This window comes from Planococcus citri, chromosome 2 (genome assembly GCF_950023065.1).
Source record: "Planococcus citri chromosome 2, ihPlaCitr1.1, whole genome shotgun sequence".
Classification (NCBI taxonomy): Eukaryota; Metazoa; Arthropoda; class Insecta; order Hemiptera; family Pseudococcidae; genus Planococcus; species Planococcus citri.
The window spans coordinates 5,389,359-5,411,630 of record NC_088678.1 but is presented as its reverse complement, the minus strand read 5'-3'; the positions used below and the strand labels follow the sequence as shown (position 1 = coordinate 5,411,630).

The window sequence follows — 22,272 nt, the reverse complement described above, 5'->3', positions numbered from 1 at the left end:
GAATATCGACTCATTTTTTCGATTCAGTCCTTCCAACCTTTCTATTAACCACTCATCACCTCCCCAGTTTCCTGAAATGGACGGAACTACGATACACACACACATCAAAAGAAGAGAATTTGGTGAGAAATGGAATATCAATAAACTAGGCAAAAAAAACACAAAAAGTCATCCAATTTTCAAAAAAACAACTCAAAAACATGCAAAAAATGTAAAAAAACAAAACTCAAAAAAATACGCCATTAATACAAAAACGTAAGCAAAAAATTTAATCACAAGATAACATGATGCACACAAATCATATGTCTTCTCAATTTATGTTTAAAATAAAAGGCTTTGAAACATATAGTGCATCTAAATTGTTTTTCGCGTCCACATTCGTACTTTAAATGTTGCGTAAGTCCGCCTTTATAAGTAAACCGTCGACCGCAATCCCCATTCGAACATATAAACACACCTACGTGAAATATTTAAAACATGAAAATATGTATTACAATGGCATTACAATACGTAAACACAGAGACGGAATTAAATGAGGGGAGGGGGACTACATGCATTCATAACATCGATACAAGACACATCAGCAGGCAAGCAACTCACCAAACGAATTCAAATTCGAAATTTAAAAAAAACAAAAAACCCATAAAATGAATACGTATATTTCGCTATGAAATATTACATTATTAATAAAACAAAAACAAATACTTAAAAAAGAGAATAGAAAATGAGATCACACGAGTATTTTATGAACAGTTACAATATGTCTTCTTAGTTTGGTTTTATGATGAAAGGCTTTGGTGCAATAAGCACATTGGAATTGTTTCTGTTGCCCACATTCGAATTTCAAATGTGCCCAAAGTCCTTGTCTGTATTTGTATTGACGACCACAAGAGGTATTCGGACAGATGAATATACCTTTCGATTTACCTGGAAAAAGAAAAAAAAAACAGAAAAAATTAGTGATGATTAAATTTTGTTTGTAAAAGAACAATCACCAATTTGACCTTTTCCAAATCAGTTTTCAAAATAACTCAACACTATGATGTTTAGTATTACCTGAAAATGTTGCTGAAAAAAAGAGGCTGTATAAACACAAAGCCAAAAAATAATTCTTCAATAAAAATAATTCAAAAAAAATACCAACATCAAATAAGTAAACAAAAATTGAGAATTTCGACAAAACAATTTTATATTTCAACAATCGTACTCTAAAATTTGAAAATAAGCACGTATTAAAACACCATAACATCACAAAAAAAGATTAAAAAAATTACATAATCACCCGAGCACTACACTATACTATGATTAACATTAATATGAGTCTTCAAAGTACTTTTGCGGCCATAGGATTTAGGACATTGAGGACACTTGAAGAGCTTCGGTTGCCCACACTCGTACTTCCAGTGCCTTTGAAGATCTCCTTTACGCTTGTAGTGATGTCCGCAGTAATTCGGGCAAACAAATTCTTTAGTAGTAAAATGCTCTAAAAACAACAAAATTGGGTAAAATTAAAATGATGCATGCTTCAAAACAAAAAAATAAACACGAATTATTTAAAGTTTATAAAATAAGAGAAAAACCTGCATGCTGAAAATACTGATGGTGCTCTGGGACAGGCACAGATAATACAGAAACTAGAACTTCATGAATGCAAATTGGGTTTTACTGCCCAGTCAAATAGCAGAAAAAAATAGGTAAACCCAAACATTATTGCAAACAACGGTTTTTTTTAATGAATATTGTCTATGGTGGTATGCTGAACAACGTACTAAGAGTCCCCGCCCCTACCCCACGAGCTAACCCCCCCCCCCAGTGGATCAAAGCCCCCCAAAATCAGTTTTTCGTCCAAAACTCCTGAAAATTAAATTTTGAGTAAATTATTGAGCTCAATGATAATTTCATCTCCTCTCCAATACCTATCAAATGAGCTATCGACCAACTCCCTAGTCCGAAGGGGGGTGGCGCTACGACCCCTCAAAGTGATGTGATTTTAATAATTTTACATTTTATGACTTGGGACGTGTAACCTGTTCTAATTGATAAAGTGAAGTCAAACTTGGGGAATGGGATTCTTTTGGGAGCTACAGTTGACCTCTGGAGTGGGGAAGGTCAAAGTTGCAAATTACAGAAAGGTCATTTTTTTGGAGGGGCATAACATGGCCCCAAACGGATGAAAAGGGTCCAAAATCATACCATCGGACAGTACCCCATCTGTGATCAACATATCCAAATTTCAGCTTCCCAGGTCATCCCCACCCCTATCAAGATGGAAAAAACCGAAAATAGGGGCAAAATAAGGAGATTTTCACCTTAATTCCGCTTTAAATGGGGTGGGGATGACCTAGGAAGCTGAAATTTGGATATGTTGTTCACAGATGAGGTACTGTCCGATGGTATGATTTTGGACCCTTTTCATCAATTTGGGGTCATGTTATGCCCCTCCAAAAAAATTACCATTCTGTAATTTTCAACTTTGACCCTCCCCACTCCAGAATTCAACTCTAGCTTCCAAAAGAATCCCATTCCCCAAGTTTGACATCATTTTATCAATTAGAACAGGTTACAAGTCCCAAGTCATAAAATGTAAAATTATTAAAATCACATCACTTTGAGGGGTCGTAGCGCCACCCCCCTTGGGGCTAGGGAGTTGGTCGATAGCTCACTTGATAGGTATTGGAGAGGAGGTGAAATGATCACTGAGCTCATTTTACTCAAAATTCAATATTTCAGGAGTTCTTGGTGAAAAACTGATTTGTGGGGGCTTTGATCCACTGTGGGTGGGTTAGCTCGTGGAGTAGGGGCGGGGACTTTTTGTACGTTGTTCAGCATACCACCCTAGACAATATTCACCAAAAAAACCTTTTGTTTGCAGTAATGTTTGGGTCAAATTGCATTTTGACTGGGCTAAAAGAGCAGAGTTGGGTAATTTTTTCTATAATGATTTTTTCAAGGTTGCATAATTCTTCCAACATTACAGAAAAGCAGCATAAAAAAGAGTTTGTATTCGATTCTCGCAGGCAAAGTATTCAATACCTGTCCCAAAACACTCACGAGGTAAGGAAGCCATTCGAACCAAATAACTGCTAAAAAAAAAACTACACAAAAATTAATCTTACCACTAATTATTAGAATATTTCTAAGGTAAAAATCGATGGATAGTTAGCACATGAGTCTTTAAATGGATAGCTTGGGCGAAGGTTTTACTACAATGGATACATATGAATTGTTTCTCTCGTCCACATTCGTACTTTAAATGCCTCGCAAGTCCTCTCTTATATTTGTACCGTCTACCACAACCATTCGAACAAACAAACGTACCAATCAAGCGATCTGAAAAACGAAAAAAATACGGAATTTCCGATGAAAAAAAAGAAAAAATTATCTGCGTTTTAAGGAATTATGCAACCTTGAAGAATCGAAATAACCGAGACGTAGAAATCTAATAAAAATTGTAAATTAAAAAAAAATGATTCCACAAAATACTGAAACTAAGTATTTATTCTACTGAAATTAATACAAAAACGAACATCTGAAAAGTAGACTATATTTAAAAAAAAAAAAATCACATCACAATCGTTTTGTGCACAAGAACGTAATGTTTTCTCAATTCAAAATTATAATTAAAAGCTCTAGAGCATGAGGTGCATTTGAACTGCTTATCACGTCCACATTTGTACTTTAAATGCTGATTTAATCCTCTCTCATATTTATAACGATGACCACAACCATTTGGACACATAAACTGTCCATTTAGTTTCGCTACAAAAAAAAAAAAAAAAAAAAGGATATAGAAGTAAAACTTGGATAAATAAATAAGTACATTTATTTGAGCAACACGTAAAGATTTCAAATCAACAGAACACAAAAAAAATTTAAAATTGACAAGACATCATGCTAAAGTATTGATAAAAATTAAACCCAAGTTATTAAAAAAAACAAAAACAAACACACATACACAGACTATATGCACATTGAAAAATTCTCAAATTGATTTATATAATTCTAGAAAAAGAATAATTCACGAAATAGGTAAGTAAGTAGAAAAAATTCACTCGATGAAAAAAAATATATTTTGTTACAAATTTAAAATTTAAAACAAAATAGTAATGCAAACTTCGACGTTTAGAAAACGATAAGTAGGTACTTAATGCATAAAAAAATCACAATGAAATCATTTTATGAACAACACCGATATGAGTTTTCAAATAACTCCTGCGAGTAAAAGCCTTATAACAATTAGGACACTTGAAATGTTTCTGTCGTCCACATTCGTATCTTATATGTCTGGAAAGTCCATTCTTATATTTATACTGCCTACCACAATCATTTGGACAAATGAACATACCACTTAAAGGATCTGAAAAACGAAAAAAATGTCAATTTTTGGATTAAAAAAAGAACATTTTAAACGAAACAGTACGACAAGTGTAAATTAGGTTGCTGGTTTTGGAAATTGAAGGGGCGAGGTTGTCCATGATTTTTTTTATAAGGCTGCATAACTCGATGAAATGGTTTGGATGTGATTATTCCACGTTTCAGAGTTTTGAAAGGAGCACTGAAGAGGCATTTTTCAAGTATTTTGGCACATATGTATTCAAGCTTCAAAATGTAAAAGGAACAAAATTTTTGATCTTGAATTAAGGCAATCGCTGGAGGCTCCAGAATTGTTCAAAACCACTACCAATTAACTGTGGCAGAAAACAGTGAAAAAGGCAAATTTCAGCTTTCTACGTCACTTGGTAGAATTTCTGATTTTTTTTCTTTATTTATCAAAATCAACTATTTGGCAAAGCAAAAACTAAAAAAAAAAAAATGCCCACATCAACAAATTCTATATAAAAATAATAAAAAATAAAAACTTCCGCAAAACAATACAATTTAATATCCTGCTAAAAATATGTGTGTAAAAAATTGTATAAAACGAATTACATTTTTCAAAAAATATCACTGAAAAACCATTCCGTGCACAACAATGAGATGCTTTTTCAAATCGCCGTTATAATGAAAAGCTTTAGGACATGAAGTGCATTTGAACTGCTTTTCGCGTCCACATTTGTACCTTAAATGTTGATACAATCCGGTTTTATATTTATAACGACAGCCGCAAGCATTTGGACAAAACCATCCATTTAGTTGTTCTAAAAAGAAGAGAAGTAAAACATGGAATCACACAAAAAACAAAAATTTCAAATAAGCGTAACATGATTTCAAAGCGATTCAACCCTCGAGAGAGAGAAAAAAAAATGATACAATAAACAAGCAGAAAAGAAGTACATATTCGACTTTAAAAAATTATAATATACGTAGGTAGATAATGCATTTTTTCTTACAAATAAAACAAAACTGAAAAAAAACATAAATTTTACGGTATGAAAAACGATTTTAAAAAAGTAGGTAAAATCATTGCAGTATCTTTTTATGTACGACTCCGATATGAGTTCTCAAATAATTTCGACGAGTAAAAGATTTAGAGCATTCGAAGCATTTGAATTGTTTTTCGCGTCCACATTCGTATCTCAAGTGTTGAGTTAATCCTTGCTTATATTTATACTGACGACCACAAGCATTTGGACACACAAACGAGTCGAATGGGTTTTCTAGAAGGAAAAAAAAAATGGCAATAATATTCGGATCAATATTTTTGGGCAATGCGCCAAAATCGCCTAAATTAACAAAACAAAACGCAATACAGATGCAAAATTTACCCACAAAGGTGTTAATAAGACGAGAGAAGTGTAAATTAATATCGAGTTACAACACACTAGGACGTAGGTACCTTTACAATTAAAATTTTTTCAATTTTTTTCGCTCCCATCTCCTAAAGTTGTTACCTCAGATAAGAAAATGATGTCATGAAATTTTCTGTCTCCTTGATGAATAATAAGCGGTGCCAATTTACCCCCCCCCCCCCAACCAATCAAGTTTACAAAATATTCAAAAAATCTCAATATTAGATATACCTCTTCAATCCATTCATCCATACTGAACCTGAACTCATTCTTTCGTCTTTCCTCCATTCATTCTTTTCTTTCATTCATTCTTCAATTCTGTACTCCAATGCAAAAAGGATGGAAGTCCTATGACCTGGCATAAGGAAAGGAGGTTAGTGTGTTCAGTGCAGTTTTGAGAAACAGGAATTTCAAATTTTGAACTGAACAGTTTAAAATCCCTGTTTCTCAAAACTGCACTGAACACACTAACCTCCTTTCCTTATGCCAGGTCATAGGACTTCCATCCTTCTTGCATTGGAGTACAGAATTCTACCAAGCATAAAAAATTGCATTTACATGGAGTGACTTTTTCAAAATTCACAAGCATAGACACAATGGTACATAGAATATCAATTTTCAAAAAAAAAAATTTAATTTTAATTCGAACCCTCAAACATCTTTCATTGGAACCTGAATTGAATGCTGAACTGGAGAGAATTCTGAACTGAATGCTGAACTGAAGTGATTACTGAACTCAGAACTGAATACTTACAGAAATTTTATTTGATTTTATTTTATGTTTTTATTAAGGTGCACCGGGGCAAGTCAGAATGATTTTTCGCAATTTCAACTTTGACCAGCTGTTACTCCCCTTCTAATGAACCAATATGGATCAAATTTATTATGTAGGTTCCCATAAGGGTTCTTAACCTATGGTAAAAATTTGAGCGCGATTGACACAGTAGCTCTCGCTCAGTGGAATAAAATATAAACTGTCCTGACTTACCCCAATTGGGGGAAGTCAGAACAGGCTAAAATTTGCAGAGGCGTAGATCAGAAACCGAGCATCCTAGAAAAATTGCTTAGAAACAGAATTGTAGAGAATTTAATTCTCTTTGAGATCACTCTCATCAGATTTTCACTAGGACGCACAGTTCGTCCGCTATATGCGAAAAACTAAGAAATAGAAAGTCTGTATTTTAGACCAAATTCAAAATAAGTTCAAAACAACAACAAAATACAATTGAACCAAAGACATCTAAAATGAAACTGAATCGCGAAAATTTTTATGCCGTGATGAAGTAGGGGTAGTACCCTCAAGTCACCTTTAGTGGCACTTCGCCAGATATAAACCTCTAGGCGCTAGAGCAAGTTTTCTAACTTACCCCGAATTCCAACTTCCCCCGGTGCACCTTAATTCATTCTTTCAGTTTCATCTAGTCTTTCCATCTTTTCATCTTTTTCATCTTTTTCATCTTTTTCATCTTTTTCATCTTTTTCATCTTTTTCATCTTTTTCATCTTTTTCATCTTTTTCATCTTTTTCACCTTTTTCATCTTTTTCATCTTTTTCATCTTTTTCATCTTTTTCATCTTTTTCACCTTTTTCACCTTTTTCACCTTTTTCACCTTTTCGTCTTTTTGTCTTTTTCATCTTTTCATCTTTTCATCTTTTCATCTCTTCGTCTTTTCATCTTTTCATCTTTCTGTCTTTTCATCTTTTCGTCTTTTCATCTTTTAGTCTTTTCGTCTTCTAGTCTCTTCATCTTTTAGTCTTTTAGATGTCGTTTTGTCGTTTCATCTTTTCATCTCTTCGTCTTTTCATCTTTTCATCTTTTCATCTTTTAGTCTTCTAGTCTTTTCATCTTTTAGTCTTTCGTCGTTTCATCATTTCGTCTTTTTGTTTTTCTCTTTTAGTCTTTTAGCGTTGGTTTGTCGTTTCATCGTTTTGTCTTTTTGTTTTTTCATCTAATTGTCTTTTCGTCTTATTGTCTTTTTCTCTTTTCATCTTTTCAACTTTTCCTCTTTTCGTCTTTTTGTCTTTTCCTCTTTTTGTCTTTTCGTCTTTTCATCTTTTTGTCTTTTCATCTTTCCGTCTTTTCGGCTTCTTGTCTTTTCACCTTTTTGTCTTTTAGTCTTTGTGTCTTTTCATCGTTTTGTCTTTTCGTTTTTTCATCTTTTCATCTAATTGTCTTTTCGTCTTATCGTCTTTTTCTCTTTTCGTCTTTTCAACTTTTCCTCTTTTCACCTTTTCGTCTTGTCGCCTTTTGTCTTTTCATCTTTTCAGCTTCTTGTCTTTTTATCTTTTCATTTTTTTCGTCTTTTTGTCTTTTCATCTTTTCATCTTTTCATCTTTTAGTATTCTCATCTTTTTGCCTTTTCGTCTTTCTGTCTTTTTGTCTTTTCATCTTTTAGTCTTTCGTCGTTTCATCGTTTCATCATTTCGTCTTTTTGTTTTTCTCTTTTAGTCTTTTAGCGTCGGTTTGTCGTTTCATCGTTTTGTCTTTTCGTCTTTTCATCTAATCGTCTTTTCTTTATATTGTCTTTTTCTCTTTTCATCTTTTCAACTTCTCCTCTTTTCGTCTTTTCGTCTTTTCATCTTTTTGTCTTTTCGTCTTTCCCTCTTTTCGGCTCTTTTCATCTTTTCATTTTTTAGTATTCTCATCTTTTTGCCTTTTTGTCTTTCTGTCTTTTTGTCTTTTTATCTTTTCATCTTTTAGTTTTTTCATCTTTTAGTCTTTTAGTCTTTTCATCTTTTAGTCTTTGTGTCTTTTTGTCGCTTCATTGTTTCATCTTTTAGTCTTTTCGTCTTCTAGTCTTTTCATCTTTTAGTCTTTCGTCGTTTCATCGTTTCATCATTTCGTCTTTTTGTTTTTCTCTTTTAGTCTTTTAGCGTCGGTTTGTCGTTTCATCGTTTTGTTTTTTTGTCTTTTCATCTAATTTTCTTTTCGTCTTATCGTCTTTTTCTCTTTTCGTCTTTTCAACTTTTCCCCTTTTCATCTTGTCGCCTTTCGTCTTTTTGTCTTTTCATCTTTTCAGCTTCTTGTCTTTTCATCTTTTCATTTTTTGATCTTTTCGTCTTTTTGTCTTTTCATCTTTTCATCTTTTAGTATTCTCATCTTTTTGCCTTTTCGTCTTTCTGTCTTTTTGTCTTTTTGTCTTTTCATCTTTTAGTTTTTGTGTCTTTTTGTTGTTTCTTTGTTTCATCATTTCGTCTTTTTGTCTTTTTATCTTTTCATCTTTTAGTCTTTTTGTCGTTTTGTCTTTTGGTCTTTTGATCTTTTGATCAAAATACAAAATAAGAAATCCAAAAAATTGAAATTTTTACATTTTTTTTTTGTCTTCTAATCCTTAAATTCGATAGATTTTCATTAGAAATTAACAGAAATAAAATATATGGAACTTTCAATCATTTTTCATTGTTCATGATGGGGGGGGGGGAGGAGGCAACTTTGGAGCCTCTATACAAGATGACCAACATCATTTGGAGGACCAAAGGAGGGATTTTTTTGAGAATATGCTAATTTAGAAATATTCTGCCCATTGAAAATTTTTCAAAAAATTCCTACAGACGTCAATTTTGAATTTTCTATTTTTCTTTTAATGTGTTCCAAACTTGGCGGGGGGAGGGGAGCACCACATAACAGAGCCAACATCAATTGGGGGTCTGCCAAAGCTTTTTTTTTTGAAAAGTGGCCAATGTAGAACAATTCTAATGTGGAAATAGATATTTTCAAAAAAATTCCCCTGATTCTGATTTACTTATTCTCATTTTTTGTGATTTTTTTCAACTTTGTGGGGCTCCTCAGTAGGGGACTAATATGGTTTGAAGGACCGTAGACAGTTTTCTTTAAAATGGGATTATTTAGAAGAATTCTAACGCAGCAGAAGCAAAAATTTTTCATAAATTGAATTTTTTGGTCATTTTTGTTAAACTGTGGGAGGGGGGGTTACCAACACCACTTTTTTTTTACAGATAGGGGAAAATTAAAAAATATGTAATTATTTTCTCATCCGGGGTAACAACTTCAGCGAGTGGAAGGTGGAAAATTCCAATTTCACACAAAATAAGGTACACCCTTACTCAACACACACACAAATTTGTGAAATATAAACATATTCGCAGACTTGAAAATCTAGAATGACGAGACAAAATAACTCGAAGGGAAAAAATATATATTTTATTATAAAAATACAAAAACTGTAAAAAAATACCTATAAATTAAATTTAAAAAGTTTTAAAAATGGCAACAAAATAATCACTGCAAAATCATTTTATGGATAGCGATAGAATGAGCATTCAAATGATGCTTGCGCCTGAAACATTTAAGGCATTCGGAGCATTGGAATTGTTTCTCACGACCACATTCGAATTTCAAATGCTGACTCAATCCTTGCTTATATTTATACCGACGACCACACGCATTTGGACACACAAACGAGTCCAATGTGTTTTCTAAAAAAAAAAGAAAAAAAAAGCTGGCAGTAATACCCACATATTCGCATCAACAAGTACTTGAGCAATACACCAAAAAATCCCCTACATAAACGAAACACAATAAAAGTGCAAAATTGACCCACAAAGACATTCACAAATTCAGACATAAAACTATAGTCATATCCGCTAAAAAAAAAAAAAACAGGGGAAAAAAATCAGAAGGGGGAAAAATTATATTTTCTTTATAAAAAGTACAAAATAGACTGAGGAAAAAAATACCATTAAGTAAATTAAGCGTTTGAAAAAAAGGAACCTATGTAAAAAAATAATCATCTCAAAATAATTTTATGAACGGTAACGCAATGAGCTCTTAAATTATGCTTCAACTTGAAACGTTTAGGGCATTCGGAGCATTGGAATTGTTTTTCACGACCACATTCGTATTTCAAATGTTGATGTAATCCTTGCCTATATGTATACCGACCACCGCAACGATTTGGACACACAAATGAGCCCAATATATTTTCTAGAAAAAAAAAACGAGGCGATAATACATATTTAGATCAATACTTGGACAAAAGACAAAAATCTCAAACAAACAAAATACAGTAAATTGACCCACATGCACACTACCTATCACAACAAGCGAAATAAAAAACTGATCTCAGATTGAAAAAGAAAAAAAAACTGTCGACATTCAAAAAATTCTCAAATCGATTTTTTCAACAAAAAAAAAAAAGACAAACAAAAGACGACAAAAAATCATAATTCATTTTTAATCATCTAATACAACATAAATTTTAAAACTTTGATAAAAGACAGCAAAATCATGGTAGAATTAATTTATGCACGCTACCAATATGAGTTTTTAATTGGTTTCCTCGACGAAACGCTTTAGGGCAATTAGGACACTTGAAATGTTTCTCTAGTCCACATTCGTACTTCATGTGTCTCTTGAGATCTCTCTTGTACTTATACTGACGACCACAGGCATTCAAACAAATAAATTTTCCGGTAACTTTGATATCTAAAAACAAAATAAAAAATAGATCAATAAAAACTAATTCTCAAACCACTCTAATACTCGTATTATAAGTAAAACCTCGATATAGAAAAACAAAAATAAAAATTATCCATCAAACATAAGCACGAACATAAAATCAACATCTCCGCAGCATGCCGAAGCGACGAAATTTTTAATAAAATAAAAAAAATACATTCTTAAAGAGTAATAATTGGTAAAAAAAAAAACAAAAAAAAAACAACAAAAGTACCTAAAAAAATTTATTAGTGCAAAGATCTATGAATGGATATGGAATGAGACTGTAAGTGACTCTTGTGGGTGAAAGCTTTACCACACTTGGTACATTTGAATTGTTTCTCGCGTCCACATTCGAACCTCAGATGTTTATATAGTCCGGTTTTATATTAATACTGACGTCCGCAGGAATTCGGGCAGACGAACGATTCCGCTAATTTAAATTTTTCTAAAACAATAAAAGAAAAACGAATCAATGTTGACTCGACGCGTGGAAAATTTTCAGAGCAATAAGATTACCAAAAACACACAAAAAAATTCTCAAAAAGGAAAAAAATATAATCAAAAACACAAACCTCAATCTACGAAAAAAATGCTCTTCCAAATTTCAAAAAATTACTCCTTAAAACCAATCAAACTATTACAAATAAGAATAAAGGGTATAGAGGTAACCTAAACAAGAACATTATATTTTGTAACAAAATATCTCACTAAAAATTTTTAAAAAAATAAAAAATTATTAAACTTGAAAATTAAGTACTTATTTCAAAAAAAAAAAAAATTTGTTGAAAATGATTACAAAATTATTTTATGAACAATAATTCGATGTGATTTCAACTGATGTTTATGAAAAAAAGCTCTGTGGCATTCGCTGCATTGAAATTGCCTTTCTTGCCCACACTCGTATCTCACATGTCTTTGAAGAGCTGTTTCATACTTGTAACGACGATTGCAACCATTCGGGCATGCAAATATTTTGAGAAGTTTGCCTATTAAACAGGAAAAATACAAGAACAAAATTAGGTACACTGTGAATGTGAAAAAAGGTGTACAACATGACCTTGAGAAAATACAGCACAGGAAATACGATTACGAAACTTACCAATTTGCAATTATGAGAAAAAAATTACAGAAGGAATTGATCGGATATGATCAATTCTGATCAGATCTAATCAAGTGTGATCCAATATATCGAAAATCAATTTACTCAATATTTTCGATTCAAATGAACAATCGTGTTCGAAAATGAAGAATTAATTTTCGAAATAGGAAAAATCGATTATGATCGAAAATCGAATGATTCAACACGAAAAATCGATTTTTGTGATTTTCGATTCCACATGAACACGATTCATCATGTTCAAAATGAATGTTTGACTTTCGACCCAAAAATAAACTTCCGAAGGGTGAATCGATCATGATCAAAAATCGAATTCTCGAACTCCAAAAATCGATAAATTTTCAATTTTCAATTCTATATGATCAGGCATATTCGAAATGAAAAAAAAATCGATCATAATCAAAAATCGAATGATTTAACCCCAAAAATCGATTTTTGCGATTTTCGATTCCATAAAAATATGATTAATTTTGTTCAAAATGAAAAATAAATGCTTGACTATTGACCCAAAAATGAACTTCGCGAAAGGAAAATCGATCACGATCGAAAATCGAATACTCGAACTCCAAAAATCGATACATTCTCGATTTTCAATTCCATATTATGATCGATCATGTTCGAAATGAAAAATTAGTTTCAGCCTCAAAAATCGACTTCCTCATCAAAAATCGATCACGATCGAAAATTGATTAATCGAACTTCGAAAATCGACTCAATTGCGACTTTTTATCGATGATCTCGTTCAAAATAAAAAATGATTACTCAACTCAAAAATTGAATTCCTGGTCAAAAATCGATCATGATCGAATATCGAATGATTAAACTCCAAAAATCGATTTATTTGCGATTTCGATTCCATAATATGGATATAATCAATCATGTTCAAAATGAAAAATGAATGTTTGACCTTTAACTCAAAAATGAACTTTGCGAAGGGAAAATCGAATACTCGAACCCCAAAAATCGATACATTTTCGATTTTCAATTCCATAATAATATGATCAATCATGTTCGAAATGAAAAATCAAGTTTCAGTCTCAAAAATCGAGTTTCCCATCAAAAATCGATCTTGATCGAAAATTGAATACTTAATCGAACTTCAAAAATCGACTCGATCACGGTTTTCGATTCCACATAAATGATCTCTTTCGAAATGAAAAATAAATACTTGCCTGAAAATCGATCATGATCGAAAATCGAATAATCAAACCTTGAAAAATTGACTTGATTACGACTTTTGATTCCACGTGAAACGATCGTGTTCCAATTGAAAAACCAATTTCAGCTCCAAAATCAGACTTTCAAAAAAGAAAATCGATCATTGTTGAAAATTGAAGTCAGTCATGATCGAAAATCGAATATGAACATAATCGATCATGTTCAAAATGGAAAATAAATGTTCGACCATTGACCCAAAACTAGGTTTCCGAATAATCAAACTCAAAAAATCGATTTATTGATTCCATATGATCGATCACGATTAAAATGGAAAATTAGTTTCAGCGTCGAATAGATACTAGAATAGCAACAAAAATCGAATTCCTAATCAAAAATACAGCACAATCGAAAATCAATTAATCGAACCAGAGAAGTCGATTAATCGATTTTAAAAGTCGATCAATCGAAACTCAAGAATCGACTCAATTGTGACTTTCGATCTCACTTATACAACGCAATTGAAAATCAAATAATCGAACCTCAAAAGTCGATCAATCAATTCCAAAAGTCGATCAATCGATTCCAAAAGTCGATTAATCGAACCTCAAAAGTCAATTTATACGTCAATTTCCTCAAAATGAAAAATTTGACATTGACCTCAAAAAAAATTCTGATTAAAAATCGATCATCATTGAAAATCGATTAATCGAACCTCAAGAATCGACTAAATTGCGACTTTCGATCCCAATTATACGATCATGTTCAAAATAAAAAATCAATAATAGTCTCAAAAATTGAATTCCCAATTAAAAATCGATCATGATGAAAAATCGATAATCGAACCTCAAAAATCGACTTAATTTCGATTTCGATTCCATACAACAATCATATTCAAAATGAAAAATTAATTTTAGCCTTAAAATTAAAAATTGACTCATAGTCAAAAATCGATCATACTTGAAAATCGATCAATCGAACTCAAAACTCAAAAAATCGATTATTTTTAGATTTTGATTCCATACAAAACCAATATGAAGCTCTGAGCCTCATAAATTGTCTTCTCGATCTAGAATTATTCATCACGATGGAAAGTCGAATCTCTTGAAATCGATTAATTTCCTTTTTTTTTTGCGATTTCATAATTATGATCAATCACGTTCGAAATTATCATATTTTGTTCAGAATTTTAACGTTTCATTTTTGTTTTTGTCGGACAAAAATTGACCAAAATTAGGGTATTTTTCTGCACAAAATCAGTGTAATCGTCTCATCAGGGCTGCCAACAAAAAATTCAAAAGTAAATAACCTACGAACAGATTGAAAAAAAGTGAACGAAACAAATCTTCAAACATAATGCTCGTAGTACTGAAAATAGACAGCTTGAACCCCCTCCCTCCCCCCAAAATAGGCGCACAAAACACAAAAAATTACTTACAAAATCACGAGAAAAAAATTCAAAATAACAAAAAATGTAATAAACGAATAAAGAAATATTTTTATTACATCACTGGAATAAGAAATTATACAAACTTGAGAAAATTGAGAAAATTGACATAATTTCAATTAATTTCTAAAAAGTGAATAAAAAACAAACAAAAATCATTGAAACAATTTATAAAAAAAAAAAAATGTAGGTAGGCGTTTTTATCCCATGATTATAATTCCGTGCACGAGACCAATATGAGATTTCATCTGATTTCGACGACAAAAAGCTTTAGGACAATGGGGACATTTGAATTGTCTTTCTTGCCCACACTCTAACTTCAAATGTCTCTGCAGACCTCCTTTATAAGTATACCGACCACCGCAAGCATTAGGGCAAACAAACATTTTAGTGCATTTTTCTGAAAAAAAAAAATTCCAAAAAATAATAAAATATACAAAAAAAAAAGAAAAAACGTGAAAAAACGAGAACAGAAAAGAATGGCCCGAAAATGCGCGTTAAGGAAGCATTTAAAAAAATACTCATAAGATATATGAAACAGATTATAAACAGGGAAAAAACATTGAACAAAGTAAGTAATGAAATGAACCTTTAAAAATAACATAAAAAGTGTAGGAGAATTGGTAAAACGTTTCATAAAACCGAACGTTTGAAAAATAATTACACAAACAAACATTTTACAGATTTTTTTTTCAAAGTTCAAACGAGTATAAAAGTAAAACAATAAAATAGTAAAGAGTTTCAACGCATCATATCATAATTTTATGCACGACAATAATATGACGTTTTAACTCATTTCGACGAGAAAAGGCTTTCCAACATTGGGTGCATTTGTACTGTCTTTCTTGCCCACACTCTAACTTCAAATGTCTTTGAAGACCTCCTTTATAACTATAGCGACCTCCGCAAGCATTAGGACAAACAAACATTTTAGTGCATTTTTCTGAAAAAAATAAAATTACACGATAGATGAGTATAGGAGTACCCCCGAAAGAAAATATGAAAACTAATTCTCAAAAAAGAACGAGAAAAAAAATAAACACAAAATATGAATTGAAAAACATTTTTTTTAAAAAATAATGTACTTATGCAGAGGTTAAAATAAAAAAATAATACTTTACAAAACAAAAATATTCAAACGAATAAAAAAAATTCTCTACAAATGTATCAATAGGCTTAAGTATCACATGATTATTCCGTGAACAACGATAATATGACGTTTCAAATGATCTCGGCGAAAGAAGGGCCTATCGCAGTGGATACATTTGAATTGTCGTTCTTTGCCACACTCGTACTTCAAGTGTCTCTGAAGACATCCTTCATAAGTATACTGACCTCCGCAAGCATTAGGGCAAATAAACATTTTGGTGTACATCTCTGAAAAAATAAAAATAAAATGACAGATAAAACCAATTCAGAAACAAAACAAAAAAAAAGGTAACCAAACCAAGATATGAATTGAGAAGCATTTTTCAATTAGGTAAGTGAAGTTAGTTATGAAAAAAGTGAACGAAAATAATTTATTTTACAAACTTGAGAAACTTACGAACTTTAATGTGAAAAAAATGAATTCTCTACAAATGTATATCGAGTTTATCACATTAATATTCTGTGGACAACGACAATATGACGTTTCAAATTATCTCGGCGACGAAATGCTTTACCACAACGGGTGCACGTGAATTGTTTTCCTTTCCCACACTCATACTTCAAATGACTCTGAAGACTTCCTTTATAACTATATCGACCTCCGCAAGCATTAGGACAAACAAACATTTTAGTGCATTTCTCTGAAAAAATAAAAAATGAAAACCAATTCAAACAAAAAAACGAAAAACAACAAACTAGATAAGCAACCCAAAACAAAAATTAATAAAAGGTTCAACGTGAAAAAAGAAATAAACAAAAATGGCATTTATTTTACAAACACGAAAATCTGAGAAAACATTAAGAGTATTTACCTAATATTAAAAACAAAAACGCCCGAAGGATTTTATACTAAAAGTACTTTGTGGATACAAATAACATGACGTTTCAAATGAGCTCGACGGAAAAAAGCTTTATCACAGTGGTCACACTTGAATTGCCTTTCTTGCCCACACTCATATCTCAAATGATTCTTAAGACCACTATTATAAGTATACCGACATCCGCAAGCATTGGGGCAAACAAACATTTTAGTGATTTTTTCTGAAAAAAGAAATCAAGAGATCGTAATCGGTAAATATGTCTTCGAATAAGAATGTGAAAAGCAATGAGAAGAGAACAGAGTCAGAAAAGAGTCGAGCTTCCTTAAATACATAAATAATTTCATTAATTCAGCAGTGACCAGTGAAATGGATTAAGAAGCATTTTTAAATACATAATTATTCGAGAATTTAAACCCATAAAAAATGGAATCAAGCAAGAATAATAATTAGTACCATTTGCAAAATTAGATTTCGAATTTTAAAAAACAGCAACGGACGAATTTAAAAATGATGGCAAAAATTCATCATTCCTCAGAATAAAGCAAATTTTCAAGAACGAAAGAAGGAAGGGAGGGGGAGGAGGAGGGAGGGCGGGAAGAGCATGAGCACTCGAATTTGCAATTTCCGAAAGATTCAGCCAATTTTTTGGCATTTCTGACAAAAAAGCAGAAGTTTTAGGCATTTTTGGCAAAAGACTCAAAATTTTTAGAAATTTTTTCAAAAAAAGCAGGGGTGTTTGATGTTTTGGTGTTTTTTTTTTTTTTTTTGAAAAAAGCAGGATTTTGTGCCATTTTTGATCACAAAAAAAGGAAATAGTATTTTCATTTTCATCAATAAAGTTTTTGCCATTTTGTGGCTGAAAAGTAGAATTTTTTGACATTTTCTGCAAAAAGCAGAATTTTTGGAAATTTTTCAAATGAGCAGGATTTTAGACATTTTTAGCGAAAGAACGGTAATTTTTTGGTGTTTTTTGTGAAAAAGGCAGCATCATTTGAGATTTTTGGCAAAAAAATGAGTACTTATTTTGAGCAAAAAGCAGAATTTTGTGCCATTTTTGACCACCAAAAAAAAAAAGGAAAAATCAAGATTTTCAAAAAAAAAAACAAAATTTTTGACATAAAAATAGAACATTTTTTGACATTTTTGGGAGTTTTGCAAAGAAACTGAATTTCACACATTTTTACCAAAAGGAACGGAAATTTTTTGATATTTTTTAGAAAAAGGCAGCATGCAGCATCTGTCAAAAAAATGAGTTTTTGTCCTTTTGAAGTGTAAGATATTTTCTGTCATTTTTTTTTTTAGATTTTTGGCAAACAGCAGGATTTTTGGCACTTCAAAAAAAAAAAAAAAATAGAACGAGAATCTCGACTTGGCATTTTTTGACAAAAGGAAAATTTGAGACATTTTCAGCAAAGGCCAAGATTGTTTGACAGTTTTAGCAAAATGGGAGTTTTTTTTTGGCATTTTCTGGCAAAAACAGAATTTTTGCACAAGAAGTAAGATTTCTTGTGATTTTTTACAAAAAGCAGGATTTTTTGATACTTTTTTTTCGAATTTTTGATAGAAAAAATAAAAAGATTTTTTGGCATTTCACAGAAAAAAGCTGAATTTTGTGTTCATTCTGGACAAACAAAGCAATATCTTTAGCATTTTTGACAAAAAGTAGGATTTTTGGCATTTTTAGCAAAGTGTTTTGGCATTTTTCAGACAAAAAGTACAAATTATTGAAATTTTTAGCAGAAGCCAGGATTTTTGGACAATTTTAGCAAAATAGCAAAGACTTTTTGGAACTTTTCAATTTAAAAAAAAAAAAAAACAAAAAAAACAATTCTTGGTAAAGAATTAGGATTTTTGTCAGTTTTTGCAGGAAGGAGAATTTTCTCTCTTTTTTCAATTTTTTGACATGTTTCGACAAGAAGTGGAATTTTTAGTAGAAGCAAAATAAGTTCTTTGTTGCACTTTTGGTAGACAGCAAGATTTTTGGACTTTTATGTCAACAAAACATTTTTGATAAAAATTCATTGTTTCATACCTTTAAAAAAAAAAAAAAAAAACAATTATTGGGCAGAAAGTAGAATTTTCTGGCATAATTGGCAAAAACCATAAGACCTTTTTTGGAATTACAACCAAAAAAACATGGTTTTATTTTGGCATTTTTAGCAAAAGACAAGGAATATTTTTATATTTTGACAAAAAGCAGCATTTTTCAAATTTTTGCCAAGAGTATGATTTTTTGAAATTTTGTGCAAAAAACAAAACTTTTTTGGATTTTTTTTTTTTCAGAAAAAGCAAGCTCAAGTCTATATTTTGAAGTTTTCAATAAAAGAGTAAGAACTTTCTGACATTTTCGACCAAAAAACAATATTTTAAAATTTTTGGAGAAAAAATGAGTACCTAGGGTACTTATTTTGTGGCATTTTTTGACAAATAGAAGGATTTTTTGAAATTTTTTCCTGACAACTAGACCTAGTTTTTGTGGACTTTTTTTACCAAAAAAGATTATTTATTAATGAAGCAGACATTTTTCGTCATTTTTCTGAATTTTTGCGACAAAAGTTAACATATTTTCAAGCATAGAAGCGAAAATCAAATTTTCATCTCTCCAGATAAATTTTACTTTCCTGCAAAAAAATTATGAAAATTTCCCTGCTCCGGCACAGAAACATTAAATTTTTATGAGAAAAATCCATTTTAAACATAAAAAATTCTTTAAAAAAAAAAAAATCAGGAACTGAAAAACGTTTATTTCATTACAAAAAATTTTCACATCGCAAACAACATGAAATGAGTTACATAAAAAATTAAAAAAACGAAAAAACTCGAACATCTAATATTATTAGGATTATTTTAAGCGCGACGAAGACGAAGACGAAGACGAATTTTATATAATCATTTTGTGAACCATAATTTGATGAGTTTTCATTTGATTTCTATGGCGAAAGGCTTTATAGCATTCGGTACATTTGAATTGTTTTTCTTTTCCACATTCGTAGTTCAAATGTCTTTGTACATTTTCTTTATATTTATAATGACGACCGCAACCATTCGGACAAACGAATATTTTAGTAGCGAATTGGTCTAAAAAAAAAAAGCCAAAAATGTACAAATGAATACAATTAGTAAGTTAAGTATGTAGCTAAAAAAATAAATGAACAAGCAAAGCTACAGACACGAAAGCTGAAAAATTATAATTTCATGTTGAATTGTTGATTATTAGATAGTAATTAGGTATGTATGTAGTTGATCTAATAGATATGTTACCTAAAATTAATTTACGTTTGCAATACATGATGAACAATGATAAGATGAGACTTTAAAGTACACTTGTGGGCAAAAGTTTTACCACACTGCATGCATTTGAATTGTTTCTCTCGTCCACATTCGTATTTTAGATGTTTGTAAAGTCCAGTTTTATACTTATAACGACGTCCACAAGCATTTGGACAGACGAAGGTCTCTAACGAGGGTTCTAAAAAAAGGGAAAAATCAAATCAATAAAAACATGGAAACGAATACTGGCAACAAAAATCAATAGGTACGTATTCATCGAGAAAAAAAAAGTTCAACAAGGAAAAAAAATCATCATTCCACTACACCAACATAGGTACTGGTAAATAAAAAAAAAAAAAAGTCAAGATAGAAAAAACAAAAACTTTATTATGCTTCTTTAAAAAATATAAAATAAAAAATCCTCTTTAAAAAAAACAAATCAACAACTTAATAGGTTAGAAAAAAAATAGCAGTCATTTCAAAATAATTTTATGTACGATGCCCATGTGAGTTTTCCAAGTATTTCTATAATAGAAGCTTTTCGGACATTCGGAACACTTGAATTGCTTTTCTTGGCCACACTCGTGTCTTAAATGCTTCTGAAGACCTTCTCTGTTTTTATATTGACGGCCACAAGCATTCGGGCAGACAAATTCTTTAGCAAAAAATTCTAAAAACAAAATGAAAATGAAACCGTAAAAATTAATATTAAGTAGGGGGTTTAAAAATAATATGCAGGGCTACACATTAATAATGAATGAGGAACACTGAAACACGTGGATGCCCAAACCCAATACCAACAATTTAAAAATTCATGCTTGATCATTTCATACAGAAAAACACATCAAAAGAACAAAAATTATTTTAAACAAATATGTAAAAAAAAAACTTCAAATTAATAAATTGAAAATACATATGTAAAAAAAAAAAGAGGTCATTAATTTAAGACAAAGTGAAATTGAAAAAAAATATTCACAAAATAAATTTGAAAAAATATATTATATTCTCGAATAATAATTTACTTAAATCTAAACAAACTAAACATCATCACAAACCAGGGAGAAAAAAATCACGTACCTAAATATTCCATCACAAAAAATGTTGAAAAAAAATGAAAATTTCGCAATAATGTACAATATAAATATCATTAGAGACATTTTTTGGTTAATTCACGAACATAAAACTATTTTATGCACAGTCCAAATATGTCTTTTTAATTTATCTTTACGATGAAAGGCCAGAGGACACAAAGAGCACGTGAATTTCGGCTCATGACCACATTCGTAGTTCAAATGTCTGGTAAGATCATACTTATATTTGTAGTGAGATCCGCACTCATTCGGACAATAATATCTTTCATTCCTTCGCGACAATAGTTCTGAAATAAAAAAAGAACCAGTAAAAAATCCACAATAAAAGTGAGTGAAATAATTCGCAAAAATTGATGAATATTTATAAGGCGTTCTGGTGAGCAAAGATTTTACTCGAGTACAAATGATACACACCTACGAACGCTTCCTTGCGTCCACATTCGTATTTTAAATGACTCTGGAGTCCTGCTTTGAATTTATACTGTCTGCCACATTTATTAGGACAATCCAACAATTCGAGCAAGGGATCTGAAAAATGAAAAAATACGAATTTTTAGATTTAAAAAAGAACCATCGTCGTGTACAACGTTATTCAGATAAATGTCTAAGTCCCCGTTACATTTTTAAACCCACTACTAGATAAGTACATAGGTACATGCATTTATACATACTGAGTGTGTCATCATCAGTGGAGACCTTCATTTTGAGTTAAAAGTCACTAAGAGGCAATTTCAGCTCCGGAGGATTCCTTTGGAAGGAGGGGGGAGGGTGAGATATGGGTCCAAAAAGAGGGAAAAATGTAATTTCTGATACTGAAGGAATACTTGTTAAATTTTTCAATTTTTTTTCAAGTTGGCAAAAATGGCCAAAAAATTGACCCATATCTCCTTTCCAGGAGTCTCTTCCGGAGCTACATTTTTTTTAATGACTTTCTTCTCAAAATAAAAATCTCTAAAAATAGCAATTATTTTCTGTATTTTGTCAACGAACAAAATTTAAGGTACATACTTTAGTACTTTTGAAAATTCCCAT

The 22,272-nt window shown here is 31.2% G+C and overlaps 1 protein-coding gene and 1 long non-coding RNA gene across 2 annotated transcripts; both read right to left on the bottom strand.

The window, feature by feature from the left end:
* Positions 1 to 730: 730 nt before the first annotated feature.
* Positions 731 to 12,146, bottom strand: LOC135833605 (zinc finger protein 425-like). The gene is made up of 4 exons (XM_065347379.1): positions 12,125 to 12,146; positions 11,005 to 11,175; positions 1,334 to 1,483; positions 731 to 927 (listed from the first exon to the last, which is right to left on the bottom strand). Exons 1-4 carry the CDS (start codon positions 12,144 to 12,146, stop codon positions 731 to 733), a joined length of 540 nt encoding a protein of 179 aa, XP_065203451.1.
* A 7,457-nt stretch (positions 12,147 to 19,603) lies between these two features.
* On the bottom strand, positions 19,604 to 20,348 carry LOC135837512 (uncharacterized). Its single transcript, XR_010557202.1, has 2 exons — positions 20,141 to 20,348; positions 19,604 to 19,957 (listed from the first exon to the last, which is right to left on the bottom strand). It is a non-coding gene; the product is annotated as an uncharacterized LOC135837512 (long non-coding RNA).
* Positions 20,349 to 22,272: the final 1,924 nt, after the last annotated feature.